General features: G+C 31.4%; 3 protein-coding genes across 6 annotated transcripts in view; all 3 read right to left on the bottom strand.

The window, feature by feature from the left end:
- The window catches only part of LOC132744453 (mucin-like protein), a 28,031-nt gene extending 26,672 nt beyond the window's left edge, over positions 1-1,359 (bottom strand). The window contains exons 1-2 of the mRNA XM_060733168.1: positions 1,164-1,359; positions 265-387 (exon numbers count right to left, since the gene is read on the bottom strand). Coding sequence (XP_060589151.1) covers positions 265-387; positions 1,164-1,359 — 319 coding nt within the window. The remainder of the gene's footprint in view (positions 1-264; positions 388-1,163) is intronic.
- Positions 1,360-1,579: 220 nt separating this feature from the next.
- Positions 1,580-3,829, bottom strand: LOC132744459 (sushi, von Willebrand factor type A, EGF and pentraxin domain-containing protein 1-like). Its single transcript, XM_060733179.1, has 5 exons — positions 3,695-3,829; positions 3,133-3,306; positions 2,655-2,822; positions 2,375-2,542; positions 1,580-1,800 (listed from the first exon to the last, which is right to left on the bottom strand). The coding sequence occupies exons 2-5, from the start codon at positions 3,182-3,184 to the stop codon at positions 1,580-1,582; spliced, it is 609 nt and encodes a 202-aa protein (XP_060589162.1). The 5' UTR covers positions 3,185-3,306; positions 3,695-3,829.
- Positions 3,729-12,952, bottom strand: part of LOC132744455 (deleted in malignant brain tumors 1 protein-like) — a 36,493-nt gene continuing 27,269 nt past the window's right edge. For all 4 annotated transcript variants that reach the window (XM_060733171.1, XM_060733173.1, XM_060733174.1 and 1 more), the window contains exons 14-21: positions 9,477-9,643; positions 7,703-7,859; positions 6,794-6,954; positions 6,340-6,507; positions 5,825-5,981; positions 5,040-5,203; positions 4,528-4,695; positions 3,729-3,863 (exon numbers count right to left, since the gene is read on the bottom strand). In XM_060733171.1, coding sequence (XP_060589154.1) covers positions 3,826-3,863; positions 4,528-4,695; positions 5,040-5,203; positions 5,825-5,981; positions 6,340-6,507; positions 6,794-6,954; positions 7,703-7,859; positions 9,477-9,643 — 1,180 coding nt within the window. In that variant the 3' untranslated portion in view covers positions 3,729-3,825. The remainder of the gene's footprint in view (positions 3,864-4,527; positions 4,696-5,039; positions 5,204-5,824; positions 5,982-6,339; positions 6,508-6,793; positions 6,955-7,702; positions 7,860-9,476; positions 9,644-12,952) is intronic.

The raw sequence follows: 12,952 nt of genomic DNA, 5'->3' as shown, positions 1-12,952 counted from the left end.
TATAATGTTATTTTTATCTTTCATGGTAAATAAACCACGCTTGTCAGTTATAATGTTTCTGCTAATGTTTATAGAAATTACAAAATGTCATTCTAGTAGTTCAAATTTGTTACTTCTCAGCCTCGGTAAGCTTCGTGTATATTCCGTGACAAAATGTAAAACCTGACTCGTAGTTTTTTATTTCGTGATGTTTTCAATGAAAATAAAAGCCGCGATTTCCAAATCTACAGTTACTGACATAGTAAAGCATGCGAAATAGCTTACTTTTATCACATATCTTTGATTTGCTGTTATGTATCCCTGTGAGACATTTACATACTGAGTCGATACACATAGAACCGGCCATCAAACAATACTCTATACTAAGGCAAGGTCCTCCAACATCGGCTGGAAAAAAGTATAAAACTATTAATAGCAACATCTATAGATTCAAGCACATTACTGTCTGTAAAGTAATTAACATAATTATTTAAAAAAGAATAAAATATAAGTCTCAAGCGTGTTACACTCATAACACTCATAAAGTAAAACGTTGCTGACATCCATTCATTGTTGGCCTGTTACAAAAAGGGATTTTTGGTGTCAAAAGAGTAAAAGGCTCAAATGTAATAATAAGAAAGTGGAGTGGAAGTCATTGTTACCGAATTACATTTTCATATGATTTTTCAAGAATTCCAAGATGTTGGCCTACTGAAACTAGAATATATAATTATGAATTTTTTACTCTTTGGGCGTTTTAATTTTTATATTTCATTATTGCCTAAAATACATATGCATCCTTTTTGGAAGCATGACAGATGTGTTTGATTGCCGAGGACAGACCACTTTTACGAGTGTCCGTAAACTCATTAAGTCCTATTAAGCTTTTTAATACACATTGATTAGTTTGTTGATTTGAAATTTATGACTCTCTAACATATTTAGTCTCTTCTGTAAGGGGGTATGGTTTCATTTTTTTAAATACCATGTGTCGGCTTTACAAAACGGAAGCACTTTTTCTAACCACTTATACTATGTTGAAGAAAATTATTGTTCGATGGTATATTCATGATACAAGATATATCAATTGCTCACGAAAACGTCGGAAAATAACCATTAATGAAAACTCATACCTGGACTATAGTGAAACAATAGCATATAAAGATTTTGACAATTATTCTCACATTTTTTCTCACATATTGGAGGCTCACTACTCCACTTGCCGTCATCTCCACAAGTGCTTGTCTTTTTTCCAACCAAAAGATAGTCCTCATTACAGCTGAATGTCACTGCAGAGTTGTATTCATTACCGTCAGAATCATCCATAGTACCATGTAGAGGCACAGTATGCTTTTGACAAACTTTCATTAGATAATACATTAATTAATTCACGCAAAAAATAGATAATTAAAAATAAATAAATAAATAAATAAATAAAAAAATAAATAAATAAAATATGTGAAAAAAAAATAGAGACATGTTTTGTTCACTCTTTGAAGGTAATTGAAATTATGGTATTGGGATGTTTTTAACAAGCTTATTTTATACAAACCATTTAACTTATGTTTGAAATTTAAGCGTTTCGACAATACATCAACCGTTAGCTAAAGTCCTTTAAACATAACAATATACAAACATTTACCAATAATCGACATTTCGATGATGCACTCCATTTCCTTCCATTTATGCACGTGATCACACTGTCACCTTCAATGTTATACCCACTGTAACATTCTATCTTTACATAATTGCCAAAGACAAACTCGTCACCTCCATCTGTGTCAGTTATCTTTCCGTTGTACGGTGTAGGATCATCACAGACTTAAAAGTATTGTAAAATCATATCAATAGTCATCATTATAAATATTGTCATTATTTCAGTCAACAGTTGTTATATGATACTTATAATGCTTATAAGTACACACTTTTCAAGCTTTTATCTGTCTTTCAATTGGCGTTATGATAATTTATTTGCTGTCAAGTTGAGTTCAATTAGTATTACTTAGTATATTTCAATAGATTGACAATAATAATTATAGTAAGAGACCAATAACTGATAATGAAAATTGTTACTGATACAACATCTAAAATCATAAAAATGACTACCCAACTCTATACAAGGATTGAGAGTAGCACGATGTTTACAAAACCTGTTGGTCACGTGGATTATTGGTTTTGTTTTAACTTATCAAATATAAAATTGTAACACAATTATGGTAAAACGTTAAGTAATTTTTTTTTTTTACCTGTTCACTGACCATTTCACTCGGGTGGGCATAAAGCCATTTTAAAGCTAAACGTAAATGATTATCAGCAGGATGAAGGCACTATCTATTAATTACAGCACAACAATATTTTAAGAAACGGCGTTAGTTACATGTATATGCAAGTATACCTTGTATTTGACATGACACAGTTTTTTCCCATCCATCTGATGTACAAATAATTTCTGAAGAACCTTGTAAATCATAACCATCATCACACTTGACAGTAGCCAATGATCCAATACTTGTACCAAGTGACGTATTCACTTCACCATTCGCCACTGAGAATCGTCCACAATCTAACAGAATAAAATAGTGAGTACATAGCAGCACACTCTTCTACTCATAATTAAGCAATATAACGAGTTTTTTTTTTAAATTTTTTATAATTGAATAAGATATAAATTTTACCTGCTGTATCACATGTAGGATAATCTGTCCATGTTTCATCTTCTTTGCATTCAATTACTGGTGTTCCCGTCAAGATATAGCCAGGCGCACATGTTATCTCTACAACTGTTCTATATGTTGTCTTTGTACTATTTGCAGAGCCTTTGGCCGGAACAGGATCACCACAATCTGATAACAATTATAGATAAGTCTTCTCTTCATTATATCCCAAACATATCGATCGCATAGAAACTACCGTCATGCAGATTCAAGGCAAGTCAAAAGTAATACTACGGAAGATTCAAAGAAATACAAATATTCAACTGTTTTGAAAAAGATATGAAAATAATTGTCGAACACGTTTTTCAAAGGTTTTTGTCCTGTGACAGTGAATGCATTTTTGCAGTAATATACATGCATTCTGTTTATTTACATGGTAAAAAAGTATTGCAATAAATCATTTTTCAATCGATCATTTTTAATATATAATTTTTCTTACCAACAATTTCGCAGTCAGTCCACTTTTCCCATGAGCCATTGGATAGACACATAACATTTGAATTCACTTTTGGGTTATAACCAGTCCAGCAACTTATAATCGCTGATTCACCAAATGTAGTTTTGTTTCCAATCAATGTTACATGGGCATTGTTTGGCCTTGGTACTTTACAGTCTAAACGTATGTTTTACATGTCAAAAATATTTTTAATCAACTATTACAATCAAGACACAAGAATATTTTATTATTGATATAACTGGTGTAGATTATATTTTAAGCTAGTTTAGTGTCGTTAAGAAGATTTGAATCGATGTGTCCATTTTCAAATTAAAATGTTTTTTTACGAAAAATCTACATGCTATTTCGTACACTATCCTTGCCTTAAACAGTCGAAATTAATAAATCATATATGTGTACACGCTGTGTTTATTGCTATTTAAGGGAACAGAAAATGATTTATTTCTACTTTTTCAAGTTTGAAAATGGAACATTTATTTTTTTTAAACTTATTTCCAAAGGATTGAAAATCAAATATTAATTTTTGAAAACGAGAGGTTTTTACCAACGATGTCACAAGCTGGGTTTTGTGTCCAAGATCCATTTGACTGGCATGTTATAACTGCTTGACCTGATAATGTATAACCATTGTCACATGATATCAGAGCAACTGTTCCGTTTGTAGTTTCTGTCGTGTTAACTTTCCCATTGGCAGGTGTTTGGATCACCACAATCTATTTGTAGATAAAATAGAATTATAATTATAGTATCTAATGAAAAGTGGGTACATATTTTCAAAATCCCACCAATCTTTAGAGTAAATAGAAACTGATAACTTTTGAACTTAAAGGAAATCTATTTTGTCCGATTGTTGAAAATATTTGATTTTACAAAGATCGAGGACAAACGTCGACGAAAAAAAATAGCATATTACACTTACTATTTTATATACTATGGTAATAATATTAAAGTTAACAGATAACCTTTAGTAACGGTCAACAACCCATATTCACTGTATAAGTAAAGTGTAGAAAACGTAAAACCTAGAATATTTAATATTTACAATCAATCAAATCAATTTATATCGGGAGCCTGGACAACGTTACAATGTACACGTCGATGAATAATATATTCTTACATCTATCAACACAACAAAGGAAGTAGTGTGTGGAGTTATATGAACGTAATAACGTAAGTGTGGATGATAAAAGCATAGCAATCCTAAAAGGCTACCGAAGTAAGTAATTTCACGTAACAAAGAACATGTAAATGAAATCTTTAATAAATAACCTCTGAACGTTACTGAGGACAACATTATTTATTAAATGCATGAGCATAAAATCTCACGAAATAAAAAAAATAAGATCATCGTTTTTGCTATGATAACTAGAACTTTACCAATTAGTTTACATCTCGGTTTATTGGTCCACTCCCCATTTATCTGACATATGATATCACTTTTACCATCCAGTATATGATCTTTATCACAAGAAACATGGACTGCAGCACCATAATTTGTCTTTGTCGAGTTTGTAAAGCCATTGTTTGGTGTTGGGTTACCGCAATCTACGGAAAATGTAATATAAAACAATAATGTTATCCATGAATAATCTATTACCGTAATTTATGGTGCTATAATTATTATGAATCTAAGTTGTTGAGCGTTTGTGTCAAGTTTATATTTCAGATATTCCCGTACAAATCAATTCTAATGAAAGGACTTGTTTTGATAAATCGGGATAATTAACTAAATTCGAAAATAAAAACTCTTGCTATTGTTCTGTGCTTAATATGTAAAAGATGTTATCAAAGAAATGAATATATATTTGTTTAAGAATATATATAGAAATACCTTAATTATAACGTATACACTAGCCACATAAATGATTGAAAATTAGGATTATACAAACCTGTACATACAACAGCTATATCGTCATCATGGTTACAATTATCATATGTTTCGTACGTGCAATTGTTTAAATGGACCGCGTCTTCATGACAAATTAGATCGTCAATAAATATTGGCCCTTTACCTGCTCCAAAATGTGATTTACCATAAAATCCCATTGCTGGCCTGCAGATGGAATGACTTTATTAAAAAATAACGGCATAAGTGTTTTTGTTATTGCTTTATCTTTAAAAAGCAGATAAATTGAATCCCAGTAACTGTTTTAGCTTAAAAAAAGCTTTTAGCAACAATTTGAGACACTAGTAGATTTAATTCTAATTACAGCGAGTAATTAAAAGATGATGTTGTGGTATCTTTTGCGTTTGAATGAACTGTTAATTTAATCTAACAGTACCAGTATATACTAAATTATGTCAATGTTTAAGTCTCAAACTTCCCATTACATCGATTTCTTGTATACCCAACCAATCATTTCCGCGTAATAGGGCCAAACGTCTTTAATATGCAGATCTGAAAATCTTCATCAAGTTAATATGTGTTATGCAATCTTGAACAACGGCAGCATATCCAAATTGCGCCTATGAAAAACCTTTTTACACATATAACCACCTTGTTTACTTTTTTATTACAGTATGCATTTTACTGTGCTTCCAGTGTGCCTTTTTCAGCCTTTTTCCAAATCAACCAATTAAAACAATGAACACATTTTTATTATCATGGAGAAATGATAATCATTATAAAACACTGACATTAAGGTTAAAAATAACAAGGCAATATGCCACTTACGGGTATCCAAGCATTCGACATATAACATTAGCTTCTTGTATTCCGAAAGCATTACCGCATACTGTTCCCCACGTATCCAAAGACTTGATCTCGACCCTACCAGCTGTTGAATTTGGTCCGTTAACAAGCCGTATGTCAGTGAGATCTAGCGGAAAATCTGTATAAAACTTGCATATTATAAAGTCGTTAAAGAACATCTGTTTAACTTATGCGCTACAAGAAGTAGCATCTTTTCTATAGGTATTAATTACCAGTTTGACCCTTTCAAGTATTGTCCTTTTAAATTATATGAATATTCTTCCAAAACGTGTTTGATTGTGTCTTGTGCCATTAATTATTTGAAGGTTTTTATTCTAACCATCAAATGCTGAATTGCAATATATAATTAGGTTATATCAAAGCTTTAATAAACTTTACACATTTAAAGTTAAATGGTGTAAAATCTTACATAAAATAAACCTATTTACTTCACAATTTACATCTACCATTCACATAATAATTTGACTTATACATACTATACTCTTGACACTCCCCTTCTGTTACCCACTCTTGTGTTTTATTATTACACGTCAGTTCTAATTTCCCAACGTAAGTCTTATAGTATGAGCAATCCGCAAACAATGTCGTGCCATTGTAGGTGAAAAAATCAACGCCCCAGAAAAATATATCAGGTTGTCCACATTCTTATAGAAAAATGATTAAGTTAACATGATTGATTTGTTATGAATTGATACATACTTTAAAAAAATATAAATATATAATAAAGATTAATTCTTATTGAATAAAGCATTGGTCTTGCCAATGATTTGATATATAGGTCATTAGACTTATCTTATAACATGTACTTATTGAGACGGTATTTGCAAGTTTTTACTTAATAATACATATTAATAATTTTGCTTTTATCTACAATGCTCTGCTTCGTATTCCTTAAAAATCAATATGCTAAGAGACGAAAAAGTGACTTACCGTTACAAACAACAGAGATATCTCTAGCATGACTACATTCATTGAGAAACAAATAGTTACAGTCGCTCAGAGTATAATCGTAGCTATTGCAGAAAAGTTGATCAATAAACACAGGACCACTGCCTTCTCCATATATGGCTCCAGTGAAATACTGAGCTGCCCTTTATATTAAGAAGGTGAAACATTAAGCTAAATTGTTATACTCTACCATTGAATTGCTATCAATTCATTGATCATTTATTCACATTGATAATGTAATTGCATTTTATTCTTCCGAAATAGAAGAAATACATGTAAAAATGACGAACAATGAAGTTTGCATATGTATTGAACATGAAAGCACTCTACATCGTTATAAAAGAAAGAAGCCAGAAGATAAATTATAGACTCTGGCAAACTGTGAAATTCTCTGTAAGTAGGAAACGTTACCAAAATGGTTGTATTTATAATATTGTCTTGTCTGTCATCTAAAATAAATGAAGCTTAAAATATGCCCAGCCTTAATATGACAAGCCCTTTTTACAATAGCAGCCCACCTTATCTTAGTCATGCATCAGCGTATTTCTAGGCATGCAAACAATGCAAATGATCTTCATTTATTTCAATTTCAACGTGATACGGATGCATAAAACAACATATATTATCTTTCAAAGAGGGACGTCCATCGAAGTGGCTAAGGTCGTTGATGAATCACGAATGGGACTTTGGATTCTTTCATGTGAGTAAAATATCCACCTATTATATACTAGTACTCAGGTGCCCGTTCGTACCTGAACTAATGCACGGAGGGGAACCTGATATCTTCCTAGTATGACTAGAAAGTTGCCATATAACATAAATGTGTTAGAGCGACGTAAACCCCAACCAAACAAAAACCCAAACAATAACTTTTAAAGCCCTAACGTTTACCTCAGACCAAGTATCCTACAGAATAAATCTGCAGCTTGAATGTCAAAGTTATTATCACAAATAGTGCCCCATGTATCGTTTACTTTTATTTCAGCACGCCCGTCGTGAATACTTGTACCATTCACAAGCCTAGCATCGGTTATATTTAATGTCGGTCCTAAAATAATACGAACATTATATTTTTAAGTTTATTGTTTCAAAGAACTAAGACAATTTCCAAATAAACTGATTTCTGTTAACATGAAGCTGACTCTAACTGAAATATACGAGGGCTGTCCGGAAAGTTCGTAGACAAGGCTATTGAATTATTATAAGCAGTCATATTAATATGATGATTGAATATTTTGCTAAAGTATTTATCTGCTACATATTTCTTAATTAAAAAACATGATAAAAGAAATATTCGCAAAGCGCTGATCACCATGGCAACATGATCAACGAATGACGGAGCACTTTGATTTCATGACAATAGCTACTTGAATGATAAATTGCTAAAAGTTGTAATTTTAGCGCAAACTCTCGTTATAATTTTGTGACTTCATGAGATACTATTACATGATGTTTAGTGAAAATTATGACGTCATACGCAAATAAACAGCTTGTTAACGACGATTATAGGCAATGATGGTGCATAAATTTTGTGTCGCAAAAATGACGTCAAATTCACGGACGGAGCAACGTAATGATATTCAACTTCATAGCAACGCTAATATGGCACCAACTTAGATTTTAATCTTTACTTTAAAAACAAAACCAACCATAAAATGTTAAAGGCAACTTGTGTTTAAATGTCAAAAAAATTAATAAGCGGCGATGACAGTATATCGTATCAGAAGTACTCCAGGCGACCAAAGGTAGCATGGCCGAAATATCGTATATTGCGTTTCAGCAAGCTTTGAAAAAGACAGACATCTCAGGCACTGTATAGGAACTTGTGACATCTTTTTTTTAAATAAAAATTTTAAATATGAAATTCATAAAATAAAACCAACATAACATGTATTAAGTATACGCCTGACAGGTACCATGGCTGTTGAAATCAAAAGAAATTGAATAGCGGGTAAACATGAAGTTATTAATTTGACGCCGTTGACGTTGTCAAAGTGCTCCATGATGATGTATATATGTTGTATGTAATTACTGTTAAAATACAAATGTAAGTCACATTTTAGTAATTTTTAATAAATGTGTTCGCTAGATATCTATAATTTTGCTGACAAAATTTGTACAACGTATGTATGGTTATACAATAAAAAATGAAGAAGTATATGAACTTTCCGGACATCCCTCATTTTCATTCAAAATATAGTTAGATATCAATTTTAGTTAAAATAAATAAAACATGAAAAGAAACATGTATTGCCATTCATTCTTTTAAAAGTGGAACCTGTTTAATCCGAACTCGTCCGGACAAGAAGGAAAGTTCGGATTAGAAAGGTTTCCAGATATCAATATTTTAACAGAAACGCATATGAAATTGCAACTTAAAAATATTATTTTTTCCAATCTTGTAAACTCATATCCTTCATTTTAATACACGTGAATAAAAAATAAATTAATTAACAAAAATGTTAAAGGGCAAATTCTTCCTTATGTCCCTAAGAAGGACCCTGAGATATGATTAAATATTCGTACCGGCATTTGTCAATAGTTGTTTTTTTCTCTTACAGATTTGTGTAGTATCCGAATTCACTGACAGTTTCCCTTATTGTCATTGATTGCCTAGACTTAACTCACATGATTAGAACAAGAACTATTCAATGTATACAATTACCGTAACACACAACTGACACATCATCGCTATGGTCACAGTTATAGTAGTTATTTATGGAATAGCGACATTGGTTGAAATGAGTGGCATAATAGCCACAGTCTAATTTGTCTAAGTAAATTGGTCCACTCCCATGCCCATATAATGGATGATAATGGTAATTTTCATACCTACAAAGGAAATAATATTATAAGAATATTCAAGGCCGAAATGATATAAATGAAATTATACACTAAATAAATAGTATACATGTATTTAAATTTGAGTATTGCTCTGTAAATTCTTTCTAGCCTAGATTAATTTATAAGTAGAAAAGAAAACGAATTAAAAATAATTGAGTTATACTATGACGTGTCAACGTACTTGTTAAATTTTATTGGCATTATATACTTGTATCTACTTTGCAAGTTTAGAGCAATGAACTTCAATCGTTTGCACCATATGACCGCCCTGTACAAAGCATCATTTGAACCAATTAATTCAAATTTTATCAATGAAGCCTCATTTTAAAGATCCTGTATGTTGTAATTGAGCTTTTCCACACTTAAGTGAAAAAATTATATATACATGTATGTATATAATTATGCTTATAAAACAATTATTAAACATCGGAGAATATGTAAAATATGTACCGCAAATATGTGTACATATATGTAATCATTAAAATGTATGCATTCATTTCCTTTTGAAAAATTTGACTATACAGAAAATAAATGTTTTATTACCTCCCTTCATTTATATGAAATGTTAAATTCGGTATTGTCTTTATAAATAATACTTGTAGGAACTTTCAAAATTGATAACTCTTAATTTAAGATATAAAACCATACAAAAATTTGTGTATTACAGGATCTTTAATATACCGAGTCAAGCAATTCCAATTTCCGTTACGTGTTTTCGAGTGCAAAATGTCTATTTAAAATCCCTAATGTATTTCATCTTGCCTAATTTTCATTTTCCAAGTCCCAAAACGTATGTTTAAAATCTATGTTGTACTCGAAATAAGTCTTCATTTAATTACAACATATTCGATATTTTCTTTAATGAAATGTAAAACAGGAGCGATCGGTGATCACATGTGTCGCCTAATGATATCCAATTGCATGTTTTAGGCAATGTGTTGCAGGAGACACATCACCATTAACAGGCTTAAATGTTTTATTATTCAAGGGTCAAAACTATTCAACCATAAAATCCGTTAAATGTGTGCAAGTACTTGAGATAACCGATCAATCTTGTAAAATTTCATTCAAATTATATCAGAATTATGAGAGAAATAGTCCGTATAAAACTTAAAAAAATAGGAAAAAACTTAAAACAATGAACCGGAAAATGTCGATGATACACATAACAACACTTAGTACTGATCATTCGTGTAAAATTTAAATTTGGATGACATTGCAAAAGTAGTTTTTGAGGAGTAGTCCGGAACAAACTTTAAAAAAAACAAGAGCCCGGTTTGAACCGTGCGATGCTGCCCGAATAGGTTTCAGACACAGGAAAATACATTTCATGTAGTTTCAGTATCATGTCCCTTGACAAAGTTTAAAGTGTGATTTTTCCAGAAAAAGGCAAGGCAGAGTAACTGTTCTGTGAACTAGACTTCTAATAAATAAGACCTATCTACATACAAAGATTCTTGTTGATACCACTCATGCTTTCGGAGTTATGTCCCGGACAAAGTATAAAATGTAAAAATGAACAAAGGGCAAAGACTATAAAATAAGCCGAGGCAGAGTTACTTTTCTTGTACACTGCACATCTACCCATTACGATCAATGCAGATAAAATGTTTCATGTTGATATCTCTTATAGCTTTAGAGTTATGTCCCGCACAAGAAAAGGATAGATATTTCGAAATGGGGCTTAATAGAGTTATGGTTCTTTTGCACTGTACTTTTACCAAATGAGATCTACAAAGTTTCATGTTGATATCTCTAATAATCTAAGAGTTTTTTTCCTGACAAAGTTCAGTGTGAAAATGAACATAGGGCAATAACTCCAAAATTAAGCAATATAGAGTTATGATTCTTGTGCACGACACATCTTCCCATTAAGATCAATCTACCTAAAAATTTTCATGTTGATCTATATTAAAATTTTTAGAGTTATGACCCGGACAAGACTTTTCTTAAAGTGGAGATAATTAAAACAAGAGCGATCAGTGATCACATGTGGCGCCTCATGGTGGCCAATTTCATGTTGGGACAAGTTTTGTGACAGACGGACAGATAGACGGACAGTGCACAACTAGACTTGGTACTGATCATTCCTGTAAAGTTTGGATAAAATTGCACCAGTAGTTTATAAGGAGTAGTCCGGACAAGCTTTTGTGAATCTGGCAACACACAGAAAAAAACACCTTTTTATCAAAGGGCCAAAACTCGACCAAAAATCATTCAACCGGAAAACCCGTGCAATATGCGCAAGGACTTGAGCTACAAATCAATCCTGTAAAGTTTCATTGAAATTGCATTAGTGGTATAAGAGAAGTAGTCCGGACAAACTTTAAAAATAAAATTATTAAAAGGCCATAACTCTGACAAAAATCAATAAACAGGAAAATGCTGAAAATATGCACAACTAGACTTGGTACTGATCATTTCTGTAAAGTTTGGATGAAATTGCACCAGTAGTTTATGAGGAGTAGTCCGGACAAGTTTTGTGACGGACGGACAGACGGATGGACAGACATACAGACGGACAGACAGACGACGGAGAAGTGATCCCTATAGGCCTTAAGACAATTTAAAACTTAAAAGGTGGAGACAGTTTAGTTATAGTTACTCTTGTTTTTTTTGTTACAGTTAGATTTAGTTGACAATTTCAGATCATCACATTATTTTTGTTTGGTTTGGGGTAATAAAATAAATAACATATGGGTTTGTGAGTAAGAGTAAAACTATCACCCCTTGTAAATTATATTTTTACTGTTACCCACAAACACATGAGTTATTGATATACTAATACTTTAGTCAAAATAATTAGCCGTGAAAAAAAGTTATATAACATTTTATATTTATCATTGGAACATTTTACATTTTATATTATCAAGGCTTTTTTCAACGTCTAAAAGAATTGTAACAAAAAGACGTAGGATAAATCAAATTGATAAAAGTAAAGATTTTCAATATATTTGCAATGCAATGAAAAATATACTTCGTCACCAAAGTAACAGTTTCAGAATCACATCTATATTGGTTGGAACGCTGATTTAAATTTCTATCCATTGTCAGTCATATTGAAACTATACATGTTAGGGCAATACAATTTATCCATCAACGGTAGACGAAATGTGTATACCCTATTTTAAAAATATACATTTACGCCTAATACAAATAATTTATGTTAATAAGTTGAATAAGGATTTTAGATTGAAAGAATATTTTTTTATTCATCAATGATAGAATAAAAGAACAAAATACACTAGTACCATTAATCAAAATAAAATTTTAAACTTATTTTACTAATCAAGTGCA

The sequence above is a fragment of the Ruditapes philippinarum genome, unplaced genomic scaffold (genome assembly GCF_026571515.1).
Source record: "Ruditapes philippinarum isolate M1 unplaced genomic scaffold, ASM2657151v2 ctg2861_1_1_1_1, whole genome shotgun sequence".
Classification (NCBI taxonomy): domain Eukaryota; kingdom Metazoa; phylum Mollusca; class Bivalvia; order Venerida; family Veneridae; genus Ruditapes; species Ruditapes philippinarum.
This window is presented reverse-complemented; position numbering and strand designations above follow the sequence as displayed.